Here is a 16,511-nt window from a genome sequence, read left to right as displayed (position 1 = left end):
GTATACACACATCTATTCAACGCGTTCACACGTGTGTACATATAAGCACGTGCTAAACAGTAACGGTAGAAGTAAAATGAAGATCTATTTACATTTATTTTCGAAACTTTTTGTTATTATTTATTTACATTAAAAAATATATATATATATCATATTAAATATTATTTTTATTATTATATCTATTTTTTTTTTTTTTAAATGTGGTTAAATTGGATTGGGTGGATAAGGTTTAGAGAGGGAAAAAAATTGGAATGAGAGGTCGGCCAACCTCGAGCAGTCAAGCTTGCGGTGCCGTACATACGAATCTGATCTGATCGTAGTGGATTTGAATGTGGGCCCGTCTCATCCAACGGTTATCCCATTTGTACGGTCCGCGGTGGCCGTTGACTTGACTAACTCGCCACGTGCTCATTCAATTCCGCCACCAGCCGCCCGCTTCCTCCTTTTCTCTTTTTTTTTTTTTTTTTTTTTTTTTTTTTGTAGAAAACCAATTCATCTTTCTACTGAGGAACTGAGTATTATGCTACGAAAATATATATTATCTGATCGTATTTATAAAATGTGCTGTAGAAACAGTATGAATATATATTATATGACACATGAACGATAGTATATATGTATGTTTTGTATGTTCAATGGTGGAATCAGAATGAGAAGGCTAAATGTTTCGTCGAGGTTGAAAAGACAGATACTTTTATAATAAAATTATTAACTTGATAAGAATTAATTGAATTTATACATATAGACATTTATATAATTAATATAACAATGGAGACCATGGCTTGAGGGGGTTTGGGACCACCGAGCACTTATGTGGCTGCACCTCTGTGTACTACGTTATTGGGACGTAGTAATAATAATTTGTACTTGTTTCATTCTTCATAAATTATATATATTTTTATTTTAAATTGTTCAATTATAAAGTAATCATAATTTAATATTTTGTAAACTAGATTCGACAACACAAGTTAGACTAGTTCACCCCCACACTATCTGGTCATCTCTTACGAGACCCACTGTTGTGTGTACCAGTACATCATATATTGTTTGTTATACTCATTCCGTTCTATCGTAACATGGTTATTTTTTTTATTTCGTTTGTTCCATATATAAATTATTTTTTTTTAATATAACTGTACATTGTAATCACATTTTAAATTTCATAATTTATAATTTTTTAAATTTTATTTTTTAATATATTACAAAATCTCAAATAATCTATTTGGATTGAGACGAGATAACATATTTTTAGCATCATGTTTAACTACAAAATTCAACTGAGTTACTACTATTTTGTTCTTTTAATAAAAAGATTTAAAATATTTTTCCAAAAAAAATTAATATACTATTACATGTCATTTTTATTGTTTGATATTGTTTATACAATTATCCCTATTTCACATAAAAAATATCAAAATACAAAACAAACACACTCTCCAAACATGCTTTTGTTTGGGGGTTTGGATTTTGAGTTGGAATTTGAATAGTAAAAATTTTGAATTTGAATAATTGTATGAGGTGATATAAATAGATGTTTGATATGATATTTTGAATGTAAATTTGATTTTTAGTATAATATAAAAAATAAAAAAAAATAGATTTTTGATTTAATGTTTTTAGAAGAAAAAAATAAAATAAATAGTGTATTTAAAATCCAATCCCCAGACAAACACACCTAGTAAGTTCCACCATATCGAGTGTAGTCGAGTTGCCACAGTACCAAACTTGTGGTTGCAAATTACACTATCATCAATTTGCATTTTCTATCGATCCTATTAAGGACAATTTGTCTTGGAGTAGGACCGCAATATAATAAATGTATATATTTATATATTAATTATAAGTGTAATAATAAGTTTATAATTTATGTATAAATAAAAATATTTTAATATTAATGTGTAAAAATAGATATATTTGATATATAAATAAAAAATATTAAAAAAATATTTTGAATGATGATGGATGAAATATTATAATAAATTATTCTGAATTACAATTTAAATGCAATTTTAAGCTTGATAGTTTCTTTTTTTAAAGAAATAAAATAAAAATAAGTATATGAGCAAGTAGTGTATAAAAAATTATAGTAGAAATAAAAATAAAAATAAATAAGAAGAATTGGAGTATAAAAAAGATTGGTGTAAAATCACATGCTAAAAATTAATAAAAATCACCAAACAAATATAATATAAATATTCATTTTAAATGTAATTGGATGGGTTCATTTTTTTTTTATTATTCCCTCCGTCCCAGATACCATGTCCACGTTGCCGTTTCTATCCGTCCCACATAACATGTCACTTTCTTTTTTTGGAAAATGATTATACACTTTAATCTCATTTTAAATTTTTTAATTTTTTTTAATTAAACTAATTAGTTATTTTAATCATAATTTATAATTATTTATATTATAGAATAATTATTTCCACTAATACATTCTTAATTATCTACTAATTACATCCCTCCTAAAATACCGTGTCTACAGTGTAGCAGACACGGTATCGAAAACGGAGGGAGTATGATTATTATCAATAAAATTCTCTATATTTTAAATAAAAAAAAAATCAAATTAAAATACTAAACAAATAAATTTACTGTTTAGACACTATTTTTTGTCATGAAAATTTATTTTTTAAACTATTAATATGATATAAATAAAAATTAATTTAAATTGACTATAAAACAATTTAAGAAACTGAAAGTAAAGTAATGCCAATTATTGGTGTTGGATTATTTTATAGCATATGTTTGCATATATATATATATATTAAATTCCAATTTGTGTCCACTTTGGTAGTAAGTAAAGTAAGCCACAAAGAGTCAAAAGGTAGCTACCTTTCAAAATATCCGACACTCTAGAAGAGTCATTATTGCACGTTTTTTAATTGAGTCCATAAATATAAACTCCACCAGTTCTCAAGGCCACACAAAATGTTCTTGTTATCAATTTATGTATATATTTTTTCATTGTTATAATTAAATATTTTAATTCTTTCACTAAGAAAAAGAATATCATTTATATATTTTTTATTAAAAAGGTTTTTTTTTTTTTTTTGATTTTATTAAAATTTATGTTCAATTAAATGAACATGATTTTCAAAGAAAAGTACAAATTGAGGTTTTTTAAAAAATATATTCCCTCCGTCTCATCTCAGATACCTAACACAGTATTTTAGGAGATGTGTAATTAGCAGATAATTAAGAATGTATTAGTGAAAATAATTATTCTATAATATAAATAATTATAAATTAAGATTAAGATAACTAATTAGTTTAATTAAAATTGAAAAAAAATAAAATTAAAAAATTTAAAATGAGATTAAAGTGTGTAATCATTTTTCAAAAAAGAAAGTAACATGGTATGTGGGACGGACAGAAACGGCAATGTGGACATGGTATCGGAGGGAGTATAAAATACAATGTTCAATTTAACTTTTTATATCAAATGTATTTATTAATTATTAATACATTAAAAATATTGCAATGAAAAATGCAAATGCAATACTTTGTTTACATCTAGGGTGTGTTTGATTTGGATTTCAAACCAAAATCATTATTGTTTAGCATATTATTGTGCTGTGAAACGGAGTTCAGAAGTAACTTTTTAGACTGATTTGTTGAGTTTATCAGGAGCATATTAAGGGTGTGTTCGTTTGTAGAATTTTAACAAAATTTTACTATTCATTCAATTTTTTTTCCCAAAAATATCAAATCAAACATCTATTTTTTATTTTTTATATTATACTAAAAATTAATTTTACATTCAAAACATCACATCAACACCTATTTATATCACATCATACAACAATTCAATTTCAAAATTTTTACTATTCAAATCCCAACTCAAAATCCAAACCCACAAACAAACACACCCTAAGATTTTAATCTACAATTTTCTATATAACTGATGTATTTTATATGATGAAGAATTGAAAAACTAATAAATATATATGATTGACAGTCTCAAACATATATTACTTTATTGAATTTGGTCAATAAATCCTTATTTTTATGTGCCTTTTTTTTTCATTGTTCTTAACTACTAATTTTTCAACACATAAAGTTTCTAATTAAAATATACTATTTTTTCATAAATATTAAAAGTGTGTTCCTTTTGTAAAAATTTAATATACGTTCTAAAAATTATATATATATATTAATATATTGCATACATTTATTATTACAATTCTCTAGATTTTTACATAAAAAAATATTTCTTTAAAATATTTTACAAAACAAGCACACCCTAAATTAAAATACCATTTAAATAAAAATTAAACTTATACAATTTTTTATATATTTAACGATGGGCTTGTTTGCTTTGCATTTTGATTTTTTTTATACTAAACATAAATAATTGTGTCAATAATATAAAAATATATATTTTATGTTAAATTTCCATTTTTATAAAAAAATATATCTATATATTAAAAATCAGAAAATAATATTATAGACAAACAAGAAATCATATATAAATAATTACTATAGACTTCTTATAATAAATTATCAAGAATGATCTTTGAACTTTTAAATTAGAATCTTTCAAAAAATTAATGCTAATTATACCTAACAACATTACTTTTTCATTAGGGGGTATTTATATATATATATACACATACATACATTTGAAAAAATTGTTGCTATATAAAATTGTTTTTTTAATATATATATATTTTTTGTATATTTCAGTATTTTAATATATCTTAGAATATTATACATTTTAAATTATAATATCTATTTGATATAATATAAATAAATATTTACTATAAAATTTTAAATATATATTTTTTAAAATACCTAATATATTAAATACTCAAGACGTTTATATTTTTTTAAATGTTTGATTCAATTGCTTTAACATCTTTAAAGGCGACTATCTATTTGTATTTTTCAATTTATTTTTCTACAATAGATTTATTATTAATATTAATATTATTATTATTATGCATAGTTATGTATTCAACGTGTGTTAACAAAAGTTAGGTATGTATTTAAGATTCGGTTTTATAATGGCACGATTATTTTAGCCTACATCCATATGTATAGCTAAGATATGTATAAATGCAGTCCAATAAAAATTGATCTGATGGTGTAGAGATTAGATTTGTGACCGTGAGAGTTACCTGTCACACATGGTTCATTTAGGTGATTTATGTCTTATTTCGATGATTATATATCTATTATGATTTATGAATAAAAATTTGGACACATTCTAATAAATACTACTGATCAATTTTATTTACCATATAATTCACCTTTCATAATTTTATTTTAAATAACTCTTCATTTTTTTTATTTGATATGTTTTAATAAAAATTTATTGCTAAATAGCACTACACAGATTGATAAAATTTGTAGGGATTATCAACAGTAGTAGGGGCGGTTTAGAATTACAAGACCCACCGGCCAATCCATTTTTGCGTTATTGTCGGGGGTTTGGATTTTGAGTCGTGATTTAAATAGTACAAATTTTTGAATTTAAATAGCTGTATAATGTGATATAAATAGTTGTTGATACGATATTTTGAATGTAAAAATTGATTTTTAGTATAATATAAAAAATAAAAAATAAGTGTTTGATTTAATATTTTTGGGAAAAAAAATGAAATGAATAGTATATTTAAAATCTAATCTCCATTGTTAAATTTCAAGTGATCGTGTTGGTATATTCGGATTTGGATTTGGATTTTGTGTTTATGATTTAAACAGTACTTAGTTTGTTATAAATATTTTGCAATATTTTTTTTATTTTTTTTGGTCATAGTTCAGTACAATATTTTTTAATTTAAAAATAATTATTTATATATATACATTTTATTCATCACAATTTTCTCATCACATAATTTTCAAATTATCCTATTTAATACTGTCTAACTAAATTCCAATGAAGTGTTTAGAAAGGATGAATTAAAATTTTTGAATTGATATAATCATAATATGATGGTATGATCTAATAAAAACAATTATTGATGTAATATTTTGTATGTAAAATTAATTTTTAATGTAATATATAAAATAAAAAATAAAAATTTGATCCAATGTTTTTTAATTTTATTTTTTATTGAATAATAAAATTTGGAATAAAAATAAAAATATATATAAAAAAAGCACATCCACTTTATTTTAATAATATATATATTTATATACTAAAAATAAAAATAATAGAAATAAATAAGTGGGATACAATTTGGAAGCTGTCGCCTGTCAGAAGGCTGTAGCTTTGTAGTTTCTGCTCCCACTGATCATCATCATTGTTCGTTCACCTCACAATCACAAATTGACCTTTCCCCTCACGACATATTTTCTTGATTTTTCCATCTTGCAAGAACCTCTCTCCTCTCCTCTCCCTACCTGGTGTTCATATTTCGGCCTCTGCCCCTCTGGGTATTGAATTGATTTTTTTTTTTTTTTAATTTTTTATTTTCACGAGTTGGGTATACGCGCGGCGCTGCAGGTATGGCGGAATCGGTTGAACTGCCGGGTCGTCTCGCGATTCTTCCTTTCCGGAACAAAGTCTTGTTGCCTGGTGCAATTATTCGAATTCGATGCACTTCGCCCAGCAGGTGCGCACCGAGCTAATTACATGCTTTTTTTTTTTTCCCAATTTTTGGGAGTTTGTGGTTTTTGCGTTTCTGCGTTTTTCTTGGCATTTAGAGCGAATTTTTATCTGTGTTGTGCTGTTAGTGTGAAGCTGGTGGAGCAAGAGCTATGGCAGAGGGAGGAGAAAGGGCTAATTGGTATCCTGCCGGTTAGAGATGCTGCGGCGGAGACTCCGACCGCCGGTTTCAGCGCCACGGCGCCTCCAGGTGATATGGGGCTTAATTTTGGTCCAAGGGTTTAAGCTAACAATTCTTCAATTTCGAAGATAAAATTGACCTGTTTTGAATTTTAATGAATGTCTTGCTAAGGAGTGATTAGTAGCTGTCTGTTGCAACTATTGTGATTCGATCTGATAAGTTTTGAAAATCGAATTTGTAAGGCGTGGAAATTAGCACAGGAGAACGAGGCTCGAAACCTCAAGAGGAAGCATCAGATCCCCCCAAACAATTTGCTAAAAATCAACAGGAAGTTGTCCACTGGCATAACAGGTATATAATTATGCTTGGAAAGCTGGATACTCTCACCCTGGTGGCTTCAAATTCCGTTTTGATTTAGTTTTAGTTGTTTAGTGCCATAGAATGCTAATTCAGGGCTGTTTTATATTATGTCATTTTGGAGGCAATTTCAGCACCTGTTACTTTAATGTGATTCTATATAATGATATTTATTATATGGTATATGTTGTGGTTTATTTTTGTAAATAGTTAATAGTGCAGATATATTTTGTTTACTATAGACTTCTCTGCCATAGCTCCAAGAAGGTCTTTGTTTCATGACACTATGCTCTGCTTACAACTATGGGCTTGATAAATGCTGCAACTATGTGCTTGACAGAGGAGTTGCTGCGCGTGCGTTACATCTGTCGAGAGGAGTTGAAAAACCAAGTGGAAGGGTCACCTATATTGTTGTCCTTGAAGGGTTGTGCAGATTTAGTGTGCAGGAGCTGAGCACAAGGGGAACATATTACACAGCTCGGATCACTTCATTAGATATGACGAAAGTTGGTAAATATCTGTGATTCTTTTTCTGAAGCGAATTTCTCATGGGGCATAAATTTGTTGATCATATACATAATGAGTGTGGTTACAGCATAAATTCTCTAGCAAATACCTTCAAAACTCTGGATTTTATGTGATCATTCAGAAATAATACACTGAATGATAGTTTCTCCGAGAAATAGGTTGAAAGAAGCAAAGTTTTATCAATTTTTTATATGCATCCCCGTTTCGGGTTAGTAGATGGTCCAATGCACACCTTTCCCTACAACAATCGGCATGTGAACGGTTTTAAAGTTGATTCTTTGATTTATGATTTATGATATACCCATCACTGTGTACATTCTAATAAAGAGAGCTTTTAATCAGTTCACAGTTGCTTGATTGAACCTCTTGAAATGTACTGAGTGAGGATCAACTGGATGCATTATCTTTTTAATTTAGCGACAGCTCGTTCTTTCATTCATAATTTGGACTTAAATATGATGCACGGACTTACTTTTGATGCAATATCTGTTGGAAAAGGACCGTCATCAGAACTAACTAAATAGAACTAGCTTTGTTGACATACTGAATTATTCACTAATCTTTTTAGAGATGGATCAAGTGGAACAAGATCCTGATTTCATAGCGTTATCCAGAAAGTTCAAGGTCACAGCCACTGAACTAATTTCTGTGCTTGAGCAGGTACAATTTTTGTTTAGGTTGTTGAGTTGATCCTAAAGCATTAGTTAGAATGTTGGGAATTTGTTGAAATTTGATATGCATGTCAACCATTCACCTTTTAAAGATACAATTTGCTCTCATTGAGTTGTTTCTTTATCTAGAAACAAAAAACAGGAGGGAGGACGAAAGTTCTCCTAGAGACAGTTCCCGTACATAAATTGGCTGATATCTTTGTCGCAAGCTTTGAAATTAGCTTTGAAGAGCAGCTTTCCATGTTAGATGCTGTTGATGTGAAAGCAAGGCTGTCAAAAGCGACCGAATTGGTTGATAGGCATTTACAGGTATCTGGGATTCAGCTAAGGGGACTTCCACATTTTGACAGATAGTATAATGTTTTATCATGCCTCTTTTATTTGTATTGTGTAGTCAATTCGTGTAGCTGAGAAGATTACACAAAAAGTAGAAGGGCAGTTATCCAAGTCACAGAAAGAGTTTCTCCTCCGTCAGCAGGTTTATATCTTACAGATTTGATTATTTATGTGAATGTATGTATCTATTTATAGCTCATGCTTGAGGACATGTACCTTCAGATGAGGGCTATAAAGGAGGAACTTGGTGATAATGATGATGAGGAGGATGATGTTGCTGCCCTAGAAAGGAAGATGCAAGATGCAGGGATGCCAACTGATATCTGGAAACATGCTCAGAGAGAATTAAGGTATGAATTTACTGTGGCATGGGTAGGAAATTATTCTCTATATGAATTTTAGTGTTTGACGGCTTACTGATTGAGAGATCAAAAAACGGTTTTAATGTCATTTCTCTTTAGACCATCATATGGTAATTCTTCTAGGATTACAATGTTAGTAAGTTTTTTGATTTTGGTGTTTATGAATCCTTCTCAGCTCCTGGAGTTCTAAGAGTCATTCTGTTGGATATTTGGTGTTCCTTGTGTTGAAGTTAAGAGCGAAGTGTTCTCATGTATTTCTTCATTGATTTACCTGACTTGCTTTATCTTAATTTTCTAAATTTTCTGAAAGTGTAAATTTCTTACAGTTGGAAGTATGTATACATATATATATATATATTTAGTAAGTTTTCAGTCATAAGCAAATAGTTTTATAAAACATGTATAGAGACTGATTGAGTATTATTGCATAGTTTGTATGCATATAATAGTATATATATATATATATCAATTATGATATATTAAGGTTGATAACTTTATGAAATATCCTTTTAATTTTCCATGGTTCTGGATTATGTGTATGGCTGAGTTTCTAATGATTCCAAATTAAATCTACGATATCAGGAGACTGAAAAAAATGCAGCCTCAGCAACCTGGATATAACAGCTCTCGTGTATACCTTGAACTTCTTGCTGACCTGCCCTGGGAAAAAGCCAGTGAAGAAAGGGAGTTGGACTTAAAGGCTGCGAAGGAGCGCCTGGACATTGACCACTATGGTCTAGTGAAGGTGAAGCAGCGGATAATTGAATATCTGGCTGTTCGTAAGGTTGTTAGCTTGTTACTGCATCACTCTTCATCGTCCCTATTTTTGGTAGTTATTGATTCATCATTAATGTATCTCAAACATATGGTGCAGCTCAAGCCGGATGCAAGAGGTCCAGTTTTATGTTTTGTTGGCCCACCAGGTGTTGGAAAGACTTCTTTAGCTTCGTCCATTGCTGCTGCTTTGGGGAGAAAATTTGTCAGGATATCCCTAGGTGGTGTAAAAGATGAGGCGGATATTAGAGGGCATAGGCGGACATACATCGGGAGCATGCCTGGTCGCCTTATTGATGGACTGAAGGTGAGAGCTGATGCTTCAAAGACCTTACACCTTCGTAATTTGCAGTTACATTACTGGAAGGAACAATCTGCCTCAATTGAATGATTGAAATTATGGCAGAGTTAACGATTAGTTCATTTTTGTGGGGTTGAATTCTGAATCAGTTGTGTGGCTGAACATAGGTATAAGATTGTAAATTCAAGGTCTGTTTCCTGTCATTTTTGTTGAGTAACTAAAAAATTACCGATGTGAACTTTTGAAGATGGGTATCAATCATGCACATATGAGTGAAGATATCTGATAATATAAAGAAATGAGTTCTTGAAGTGACCTAGTCATTTTTTCTGTTTAACATGATGGAAATTTATTCAAGGGAAATATTGTTATCCTTGGGAAAGATAATATACAGTCTCATGAAATTTATATGAAACTTTGGTAAATAAATTATGCGGATCCACTTCATACTACAGAAAATATTATTTTAATGGCATGAAAGTTTGCTAATATAATATAGTTTACTAAGAAATTATATATTTACATGATTATACTATCTATTTTAGTAGTGTATATTGGTTTGCTAAATCTACTACGAAATGCTATGGTACTTGTTTATTCACTGCTTTTTCATCTTTGCATACGCTTAGTGCTTTTCGCCTTGTACTTCAAATCTTAAACTTAACTGTAACTACTCATAATTCGTATGAAGTCTTATATCCTATGTTCTCATTTCTAATCCCCATGCATATCATTACAGGCAATGCCCTTTAGGTTTAGCATGCTATTCTAAATCCGACTCTCTTGTTTAGTATATTTGGCTTGCAAAAGTGGGGCTGACATGCTCTTTTGATTTTTCAGAGAGTAGGTGTTTGCAATCCAGTTATGCTACTTGACGAGATTGATAAAACAGGTTCTGATGTTCGGGGTGATCCGGCATCTGCGTTGCTTGAGGTCCTTGATCCTGAGCAGAATAAAACCTTTAATGATCAGTATCCTACAATTTCTGTTTTTGGTAAAATGGTATTTTAAGAACAGCCACTGGCAATTAAAAAATTAACATGTTGAATATTTATCTTGTTCACTGATTTTTTCCCATCATTATGCAGTATCTTGAATCATCTTTTTATTGTAGTTGCGTTTGTGTTTCCTTTTTTAACTAAATGTACACTCATTGGAAAGCATCCTTTCAATTGTTTTCCCTTTTCTTGGATGAGGATCAAACTGTTGGAGCAAGCATAAAGACCTCAATAAATCTAAAGACATGCATATGTGTAGTAGTATAAGCTTTTAGACGCTATAGCAATTATGCTGCTTTTACTTAATTCTTAAGAGTGGAATAGGAAATTCCATCTTCATATCTTTAACCCCATCTATATCTGAAAAAGTGTTCAATGACCAAGGTCATATATGAAAAACTGGCTCCCAGATGTGTGTTAGGAGATGGTTTGCAGCAGCTGAAAGCAAAACTTAAAATTAAAAGATAAAAGTGATAATGTTTTATAGGTGACGTGGTCACCTAAACATTACCCAAACCTTGTAAAACTATAGGATAGCCTTTCTGATTTTTAAGTTGATTTTTTTTTTTTTTTAATCAGCATTTTGGATAGAGCGCGGAACATGTTTATTTAATGTGTGAGAATTTCTGATAGACAATTGAAATATTTTGTCATGGTGATCCTTGATTGAAATTTTAGTTATCTGAATGTGCCATTTGACCTTTCAAAGGTCATTTTTGTGGCTACTGCAAATAGAGTGCAGCCTATTCCACCCCCACTGTTGGACAGGATGGAAGTCATTGAGCTGCCAGGATATACACCTGAGGAGAAACTCAGAATAGCGATGCAACATTTAATTCCACGGGTTCTTGATCAGCATGGCTTGAGCTCTGATTTCCTTCAAATTCCTGAGGTATGACCATATATATACCTGTATTTGAGATCATAGAGTATCAGAAAGAGCTTCATTCTTTTGCTTGACGGCATAATACCGAACACTTCTTAACTGTTTATTACTCCTGTCAAACGTATTATCAGAGATAGTAACTTGTTTTCTATGTTCGTTCTCATACAGTATAATTGCATGTACAATACTATATGTAAACTGTTTCTCTATACTAGTGCCCTCTTTATGAAAATTATGAACCTCTTCTCTTTACGGGTGCTCCCATTTTCAGCTATTTTTTTTGAAGCATACAATCCCAGCTACATGTAGTCATTTTCTTATATCCTTAGGCTATAGAGTCTTCTCATTGTTTTTTCTTCTGGTGCTGGAATTTGCATCCATCTTATAACAAAGTCCGCTTGAGTTGCAGTCTTGCAGATGCCATTATAAAATTGGAGGGGTCATAATTTTAATGAGTATTGATTTTTTTGGTAGGGAATGGTTAAACATGTAATTCAAAGATATACAAGAGAAGCTGGTGTGCGTAACCTGGAGAGAAACTTGGCTGCTCTGGCTCGTGCTGCAGCAGTAAGAGTTGCTGAACAAGATAATGCTGTGCCACTGAGCAAAGATGTTCAGAGGCTAGCGTCACCGTTATTAGAGGAAAATAGACTAGCTGAAGAGGCAGAAGTGGAAATGGAAGTTATCCCTATCAGTGTTAATAACCATGATATATCAAATGCCTTCAAGATCAGCTCTCACTGCACTGTGGATGAACCTATGTTGGAGAAAGTTCTTGGTGTAAGTAGTGTTATCTTTCAAAATCGTAGAAATGACTTATTGAGTTCCTAGGCTTGTTTGTTTGGAACCTTTATTTGAAGGTAAAATTGTTTTTGTTATGGTTGCTTCTCTTTCTCTTGCTCTGTGTGTGTGTGTGTGTATGTATATATAAATGATGCCTTCTGTGTTTGGTGTGATTTTTCTTTTATGTTTTTTGGGGGGTTGGAAAATTATAATATTTATGCTAAGTGGATTATAATATGCATAATACAGAAATGGTTAGTTAGAGTAAGTATAACAATGTGTGTGAGCATGTGACTATATGTCTGTGTGTGTGTGTGTGTTTGGATAAGGTTTTTGTTTTGTATAAGTGAGAATTGGGTTGGGTATTTTTTTACTTGGTCAAACACTGATTGTCATGCTAATGAATTTCATTTCCAGTCTGCTCTCTATTTAATAGCTTTGTAATCTTATATTGCCTAACATGTGGGTTACTTTTATTATCCTGGAATTCAGCCCCCTCGATATGATGATAAAGAAACTGCTGAGCGTGTTGCAACTCCTGGGGTAGCTGTCGGATTGGTATGGACAGCATTTGGAGGGGAAGTTCAATTTGTTGAGGCTACTGCAATGGGAGGGAAGGGTGATTTGCATCTCACAGGTCAACTTGGGGATGTTATCAAGGAATCGGCACAAATAGCAATGACTTGGGTAATTTATCCATGCTTTCCATTTATATGTGCCAAATGATGTTCGTAAAAAGGATTTCATACTTGTCTTGAGAAATTTGTCACAACCTATCACAAGCGTGTGGTAAGTTGTCCTTGTTGTTCAGAATCTATATGTACACCATACCTATGTTGATCATTCTGATATCTTTGGAAAGTAAAACTATTGAGGTTTGAGTAAGATACAAGTTTCTATGAAAAACATGTGGTGATAATTGTGCCTTTTTCTTATTTCTTGGAACCTAGCACAACTTTTTGTGGAGTCCATGTTTCTTTCTTGATTTTTGCCTAATTTTGTGTGCGTATGAGCAGTGTTGAGTTAGTTAATAATTTTTTATGTTGGTTGTAATCAAGATAAGAAATCACTACATAATCTATAAGAGTGGCAGGCACTGTTCCATTGCCTGATGTATAATTTGTCAGTGTTTCATTTATTCCTGATTACCAGCCACTAAGTAGTATATAATAATACAGTCTGAATGTCTAGTGCTTGTAATTTGAATTTTTCTGCAGAAACACAAATTTCTACTCAATACTTTTTTTTATTCTCACAATGATAGATTTATGCACATTAGGCGCAATGATCTATAAAATATCCATACAGTAACTTCAATGGGTTTACACTTGTAATAGTTTTGGATTGCTATGTGTAATTTTCAATGTTGTCACTTCTTGTTGTGTATAAAATCAAAATCCAGGGAGCCATATTATTGTATCATCATTGGATGATCATTACTTACAAACTCGCAAAACTACTGGTATCTTAGATTGGCAATAGTTATTCCAGATGCATATTGATCGACATCAACATAGGGCGATGCTTTTGGAATATAGTTGAAATCTTTGACTGTGCAGTTGATTTTCCACTTGAATATTCAAAAGTAAACTTTGCATATATGATATTTGATTTTAATGAAAAAACTCGTGATTCTGATCATTGCTTGGGAAACCTACGTACAGTGCTTGTATTCTGCATTTCTTTCTGCAGAAAAGTAGTGTGGTTCTCAAGTTAGTGCTTTTCCTCGGTAATGTAATTGTTATTCTTTCTCTACCTTCAGGTAAGAGCAAGAGCAACAGAACTTAATTTAGTTAGTGCTGAAAAGAGCAACCTCCTTGAAGGCCGAGATATTCATGTACATTTCCCTGCTGGGGCAGTGCCAAAGGATGGACCGTCAGCTGGTGTGACTCTTGTTACGTCACTGGTTTCGCTCTTCAGTAAGAGAAGAGTTAGAGCAGATACGGCAATGACTGGGGAGATGACTTTAAGGGGCTTAGTGTTACCAGTAGGTGGCATAAAGGACAAGGTGCGTTTTTTTCTTACGTGTTTAGTTATTTGTTAATGAATTAGTTCTGTTTGACTGTCATTACCTGATCTAATTATGTGGTCATTCTATCACTAATACATTTTTGGTTGCATTAGTCAGAACCAGGTGTAGCAAGACATTGTTATGTGCTGTTTCAGCCATCCTAGAGTCGATTGTTACTTTTAGAATTAGAAATATGTCTTAACTTGTGGCTTCATTTTTTATTCTTTGGACCAGGACTCTTTCAAACAAACTGATGTCTGGCAATCTCTTAAGTTTATTTTCCAATTTTCTGATGTTATCTAACTTTACTTTTGAATAGTAGGTCTATTTTACATACATCAACTTATAATTGATCTCAATTATTATTAAATAAACTGAAAAATTTTGTTCATATATTTTTGTTACTATCAATTGTTTGTTAGCATACACAAATTTCTTTTATTTAAATCATTTTCATTTTAACTACTTATTTGAAACTATAGAATGGGTTTGGCGAATTTATGGTGTTTAGCAATGATTTGAGGAAGAGTTTGGCAATGAATTTATGGTGTTTCGCAAATTTCTTTTATTTAAATCATTTTCTTTTTAACTACTTATTCGAAACTATAGAATGGGTTTGGCGAATTTATGGTGTTTAGCAATGATTTGAGGAAGAGTTGCGTATAAGTGACTTCTCTTATGACTTGATTATCTTTCTTGCTTTAATGCTATCAATATATAGTCCGATCTCTCAGATAAGAATAAGAATAAGTTACATCATGTAAATAAATAATTTAAGATATTTATTGGTTTCATTGTTCAATTGCTAGCTGTGCTATTTCTTTATTCTACAACTTAACTAATGTCCAAAACAGGTCTTAGCGGCCCATCGCTATGGAATTAAGAGAGTTATTCTACCAGAGAGAAACTTGAAGGACTTGTTAGAAGTACCATCAGCAGTGCTCTCCAATCTGGAGGTAAATCTTAATCACACCATATTCAAGCTCAGATTTTACCAATCTTAAAAATATCAGTATCCGAGCTCCACAAAGTCTGCTAACACTGATTTCAATTAGGAGGGAATGTATTTATCAAAGCTGTTTATATTCTAGATGACATAGATGATACCTGAAAGCAAGGACTCAATTGCAATACATACAGGAGTTCTTATGACCTGAGTTATCTTGAAATACTCTTTACATGACAGATATTATTTGCAAAGCGAATGGAGGATGTCTTGGACCAGGCTTTCGAAGGGGGCTGCCCATGGCGGCAACATTCCAAGTTATGACAGCCCCTTATGATACCTGAGAAGCATGTACGGTTCCTCGTTTCGCTTCTGACCTACCACAACCTTGTAAAAAGTGATCCCACATGCTTTTGGTATTAAGGCAAAGTTGCAAGTAGCATCATTTGTTGGTAAATTGGACATGGTTGGTGGTGCCTACTGCAGCCATATAATCTCAAGAATGTTTGTGAGATTTCTTACCCTCTTTTACGTGTTGATATATGCTATGATGATTGTTTCTGTACTCTCCATTGGAAGAGAGACATTACCTGGGGGCCATTTTCATCCTTAGAACAAACTAAAAATTTACAAGAAATGCATATTGAGTAATTTTAGAGAACAATTCTATCTTACGTGGACTACAGCTTGGATTACTTTTAGAGAATTGTTGTTAGAGCAATTAGAAAAACCTTCAGGAAGATTTCAATATTGAGAGATTGTCCAAGTTGTGCCATTTGTATTCCAACAAAAACAAAGAGCAATGGCATATGAATTGATGG

At 31.2% G+C, this 16,511-nt stretch overlaps 1 protein-coding gene across 1 annotated transcript; it reads left to right on the top strand.

The window, feature by feature from the left end:
- Nucleotides 1–6,217: 6,217 nt before the first annotated feature.
- On the top strand, nucleotides 6,218–16,354 carry LOC127260810 (lon protease homolog 2, peroxisomal). The gene is made up of 18 exons (XM_051288752.1): nucleotides 6,218–6,384; nucleotides 6,455–6,563; nucleotides 6,685–6,806; nucleotides 6,980–7,088; nucleotides 7,435–7,604; nucleotides 8,191–8,282; nucleotides 8,423–8,602; nucleotides 8,688–8,771; nucleotides 8,852–8,979; nucleotides 9,574–9,775; nucleotides 9,866–10,072; nucleotides 10,907–11,037; nucleotides 11,743–11,956; nucleotides 12,425–12,730; nucleotides 13,226–13,420; nucleotides 14,496–14,741; nucleotides 15,599–15,700; nucleotides 15,931–16,354. The coding sequence occupies exons 2-18, from the start codon at nucleotides 6,457–6,459 to the stop codon at nucleotides 16,012–16,014; spliced, it is 2,679 nt and encodes an 892-aa protein (XP_051144709.1). The 5' UTR covers nucleotides 6,218–6,384; nucleotides 6,455–6,456; the 3' UTR covers nucleotides 16,015–16,354.
- Nucleotides 16,355–16,511: the final 157 nt, after the last annotated feature.

The sequence above is a fragment of the Andrographis paniculata genome, unplaced genomic scaffold (genome assembly GCF_009805555.1).
Source record: "Andrographis paniculata isolate CXL003 unplaced genomic scaffold, ASM980555v1 Contig62END, whole genome shotgun sequence".
NCBI classification, from domain to species: Eukaryota; Viridiplantae; Streptophyta; class Magnoliopsida; order Lamiales; family Acanthaceae; genus Andrographis; species Andrographis paniculata.
This window is presented reverse-complemented; position numbering and strand designations above follow the sequence as displayed.

Bases quoted from the DNA above. Each gene is read 5' to 3' on its own strand.
- LOC127260810 (XM_051288752.1), top strand. From the start codon at position 6,457: ATGGCGGAATCGGTTGAACTGCCGGGTCGTCTCGCGATTCTTCCTTTC. The intron at 7,089-7,434 runs GTATATAATTAT...TGTGCTTGACAG, and splicing joins GTTGTCCACTGGCATAACAG to AGGAGTTGCTGCGCGTGCGT. The intron at 11,957-12,424 runs GTATGACCATAT...TTTTTTTGGTAG, and splicing joins ATTTCCTTCAAATTCCTGAG to GGAATGGTTAAACATGTAAT.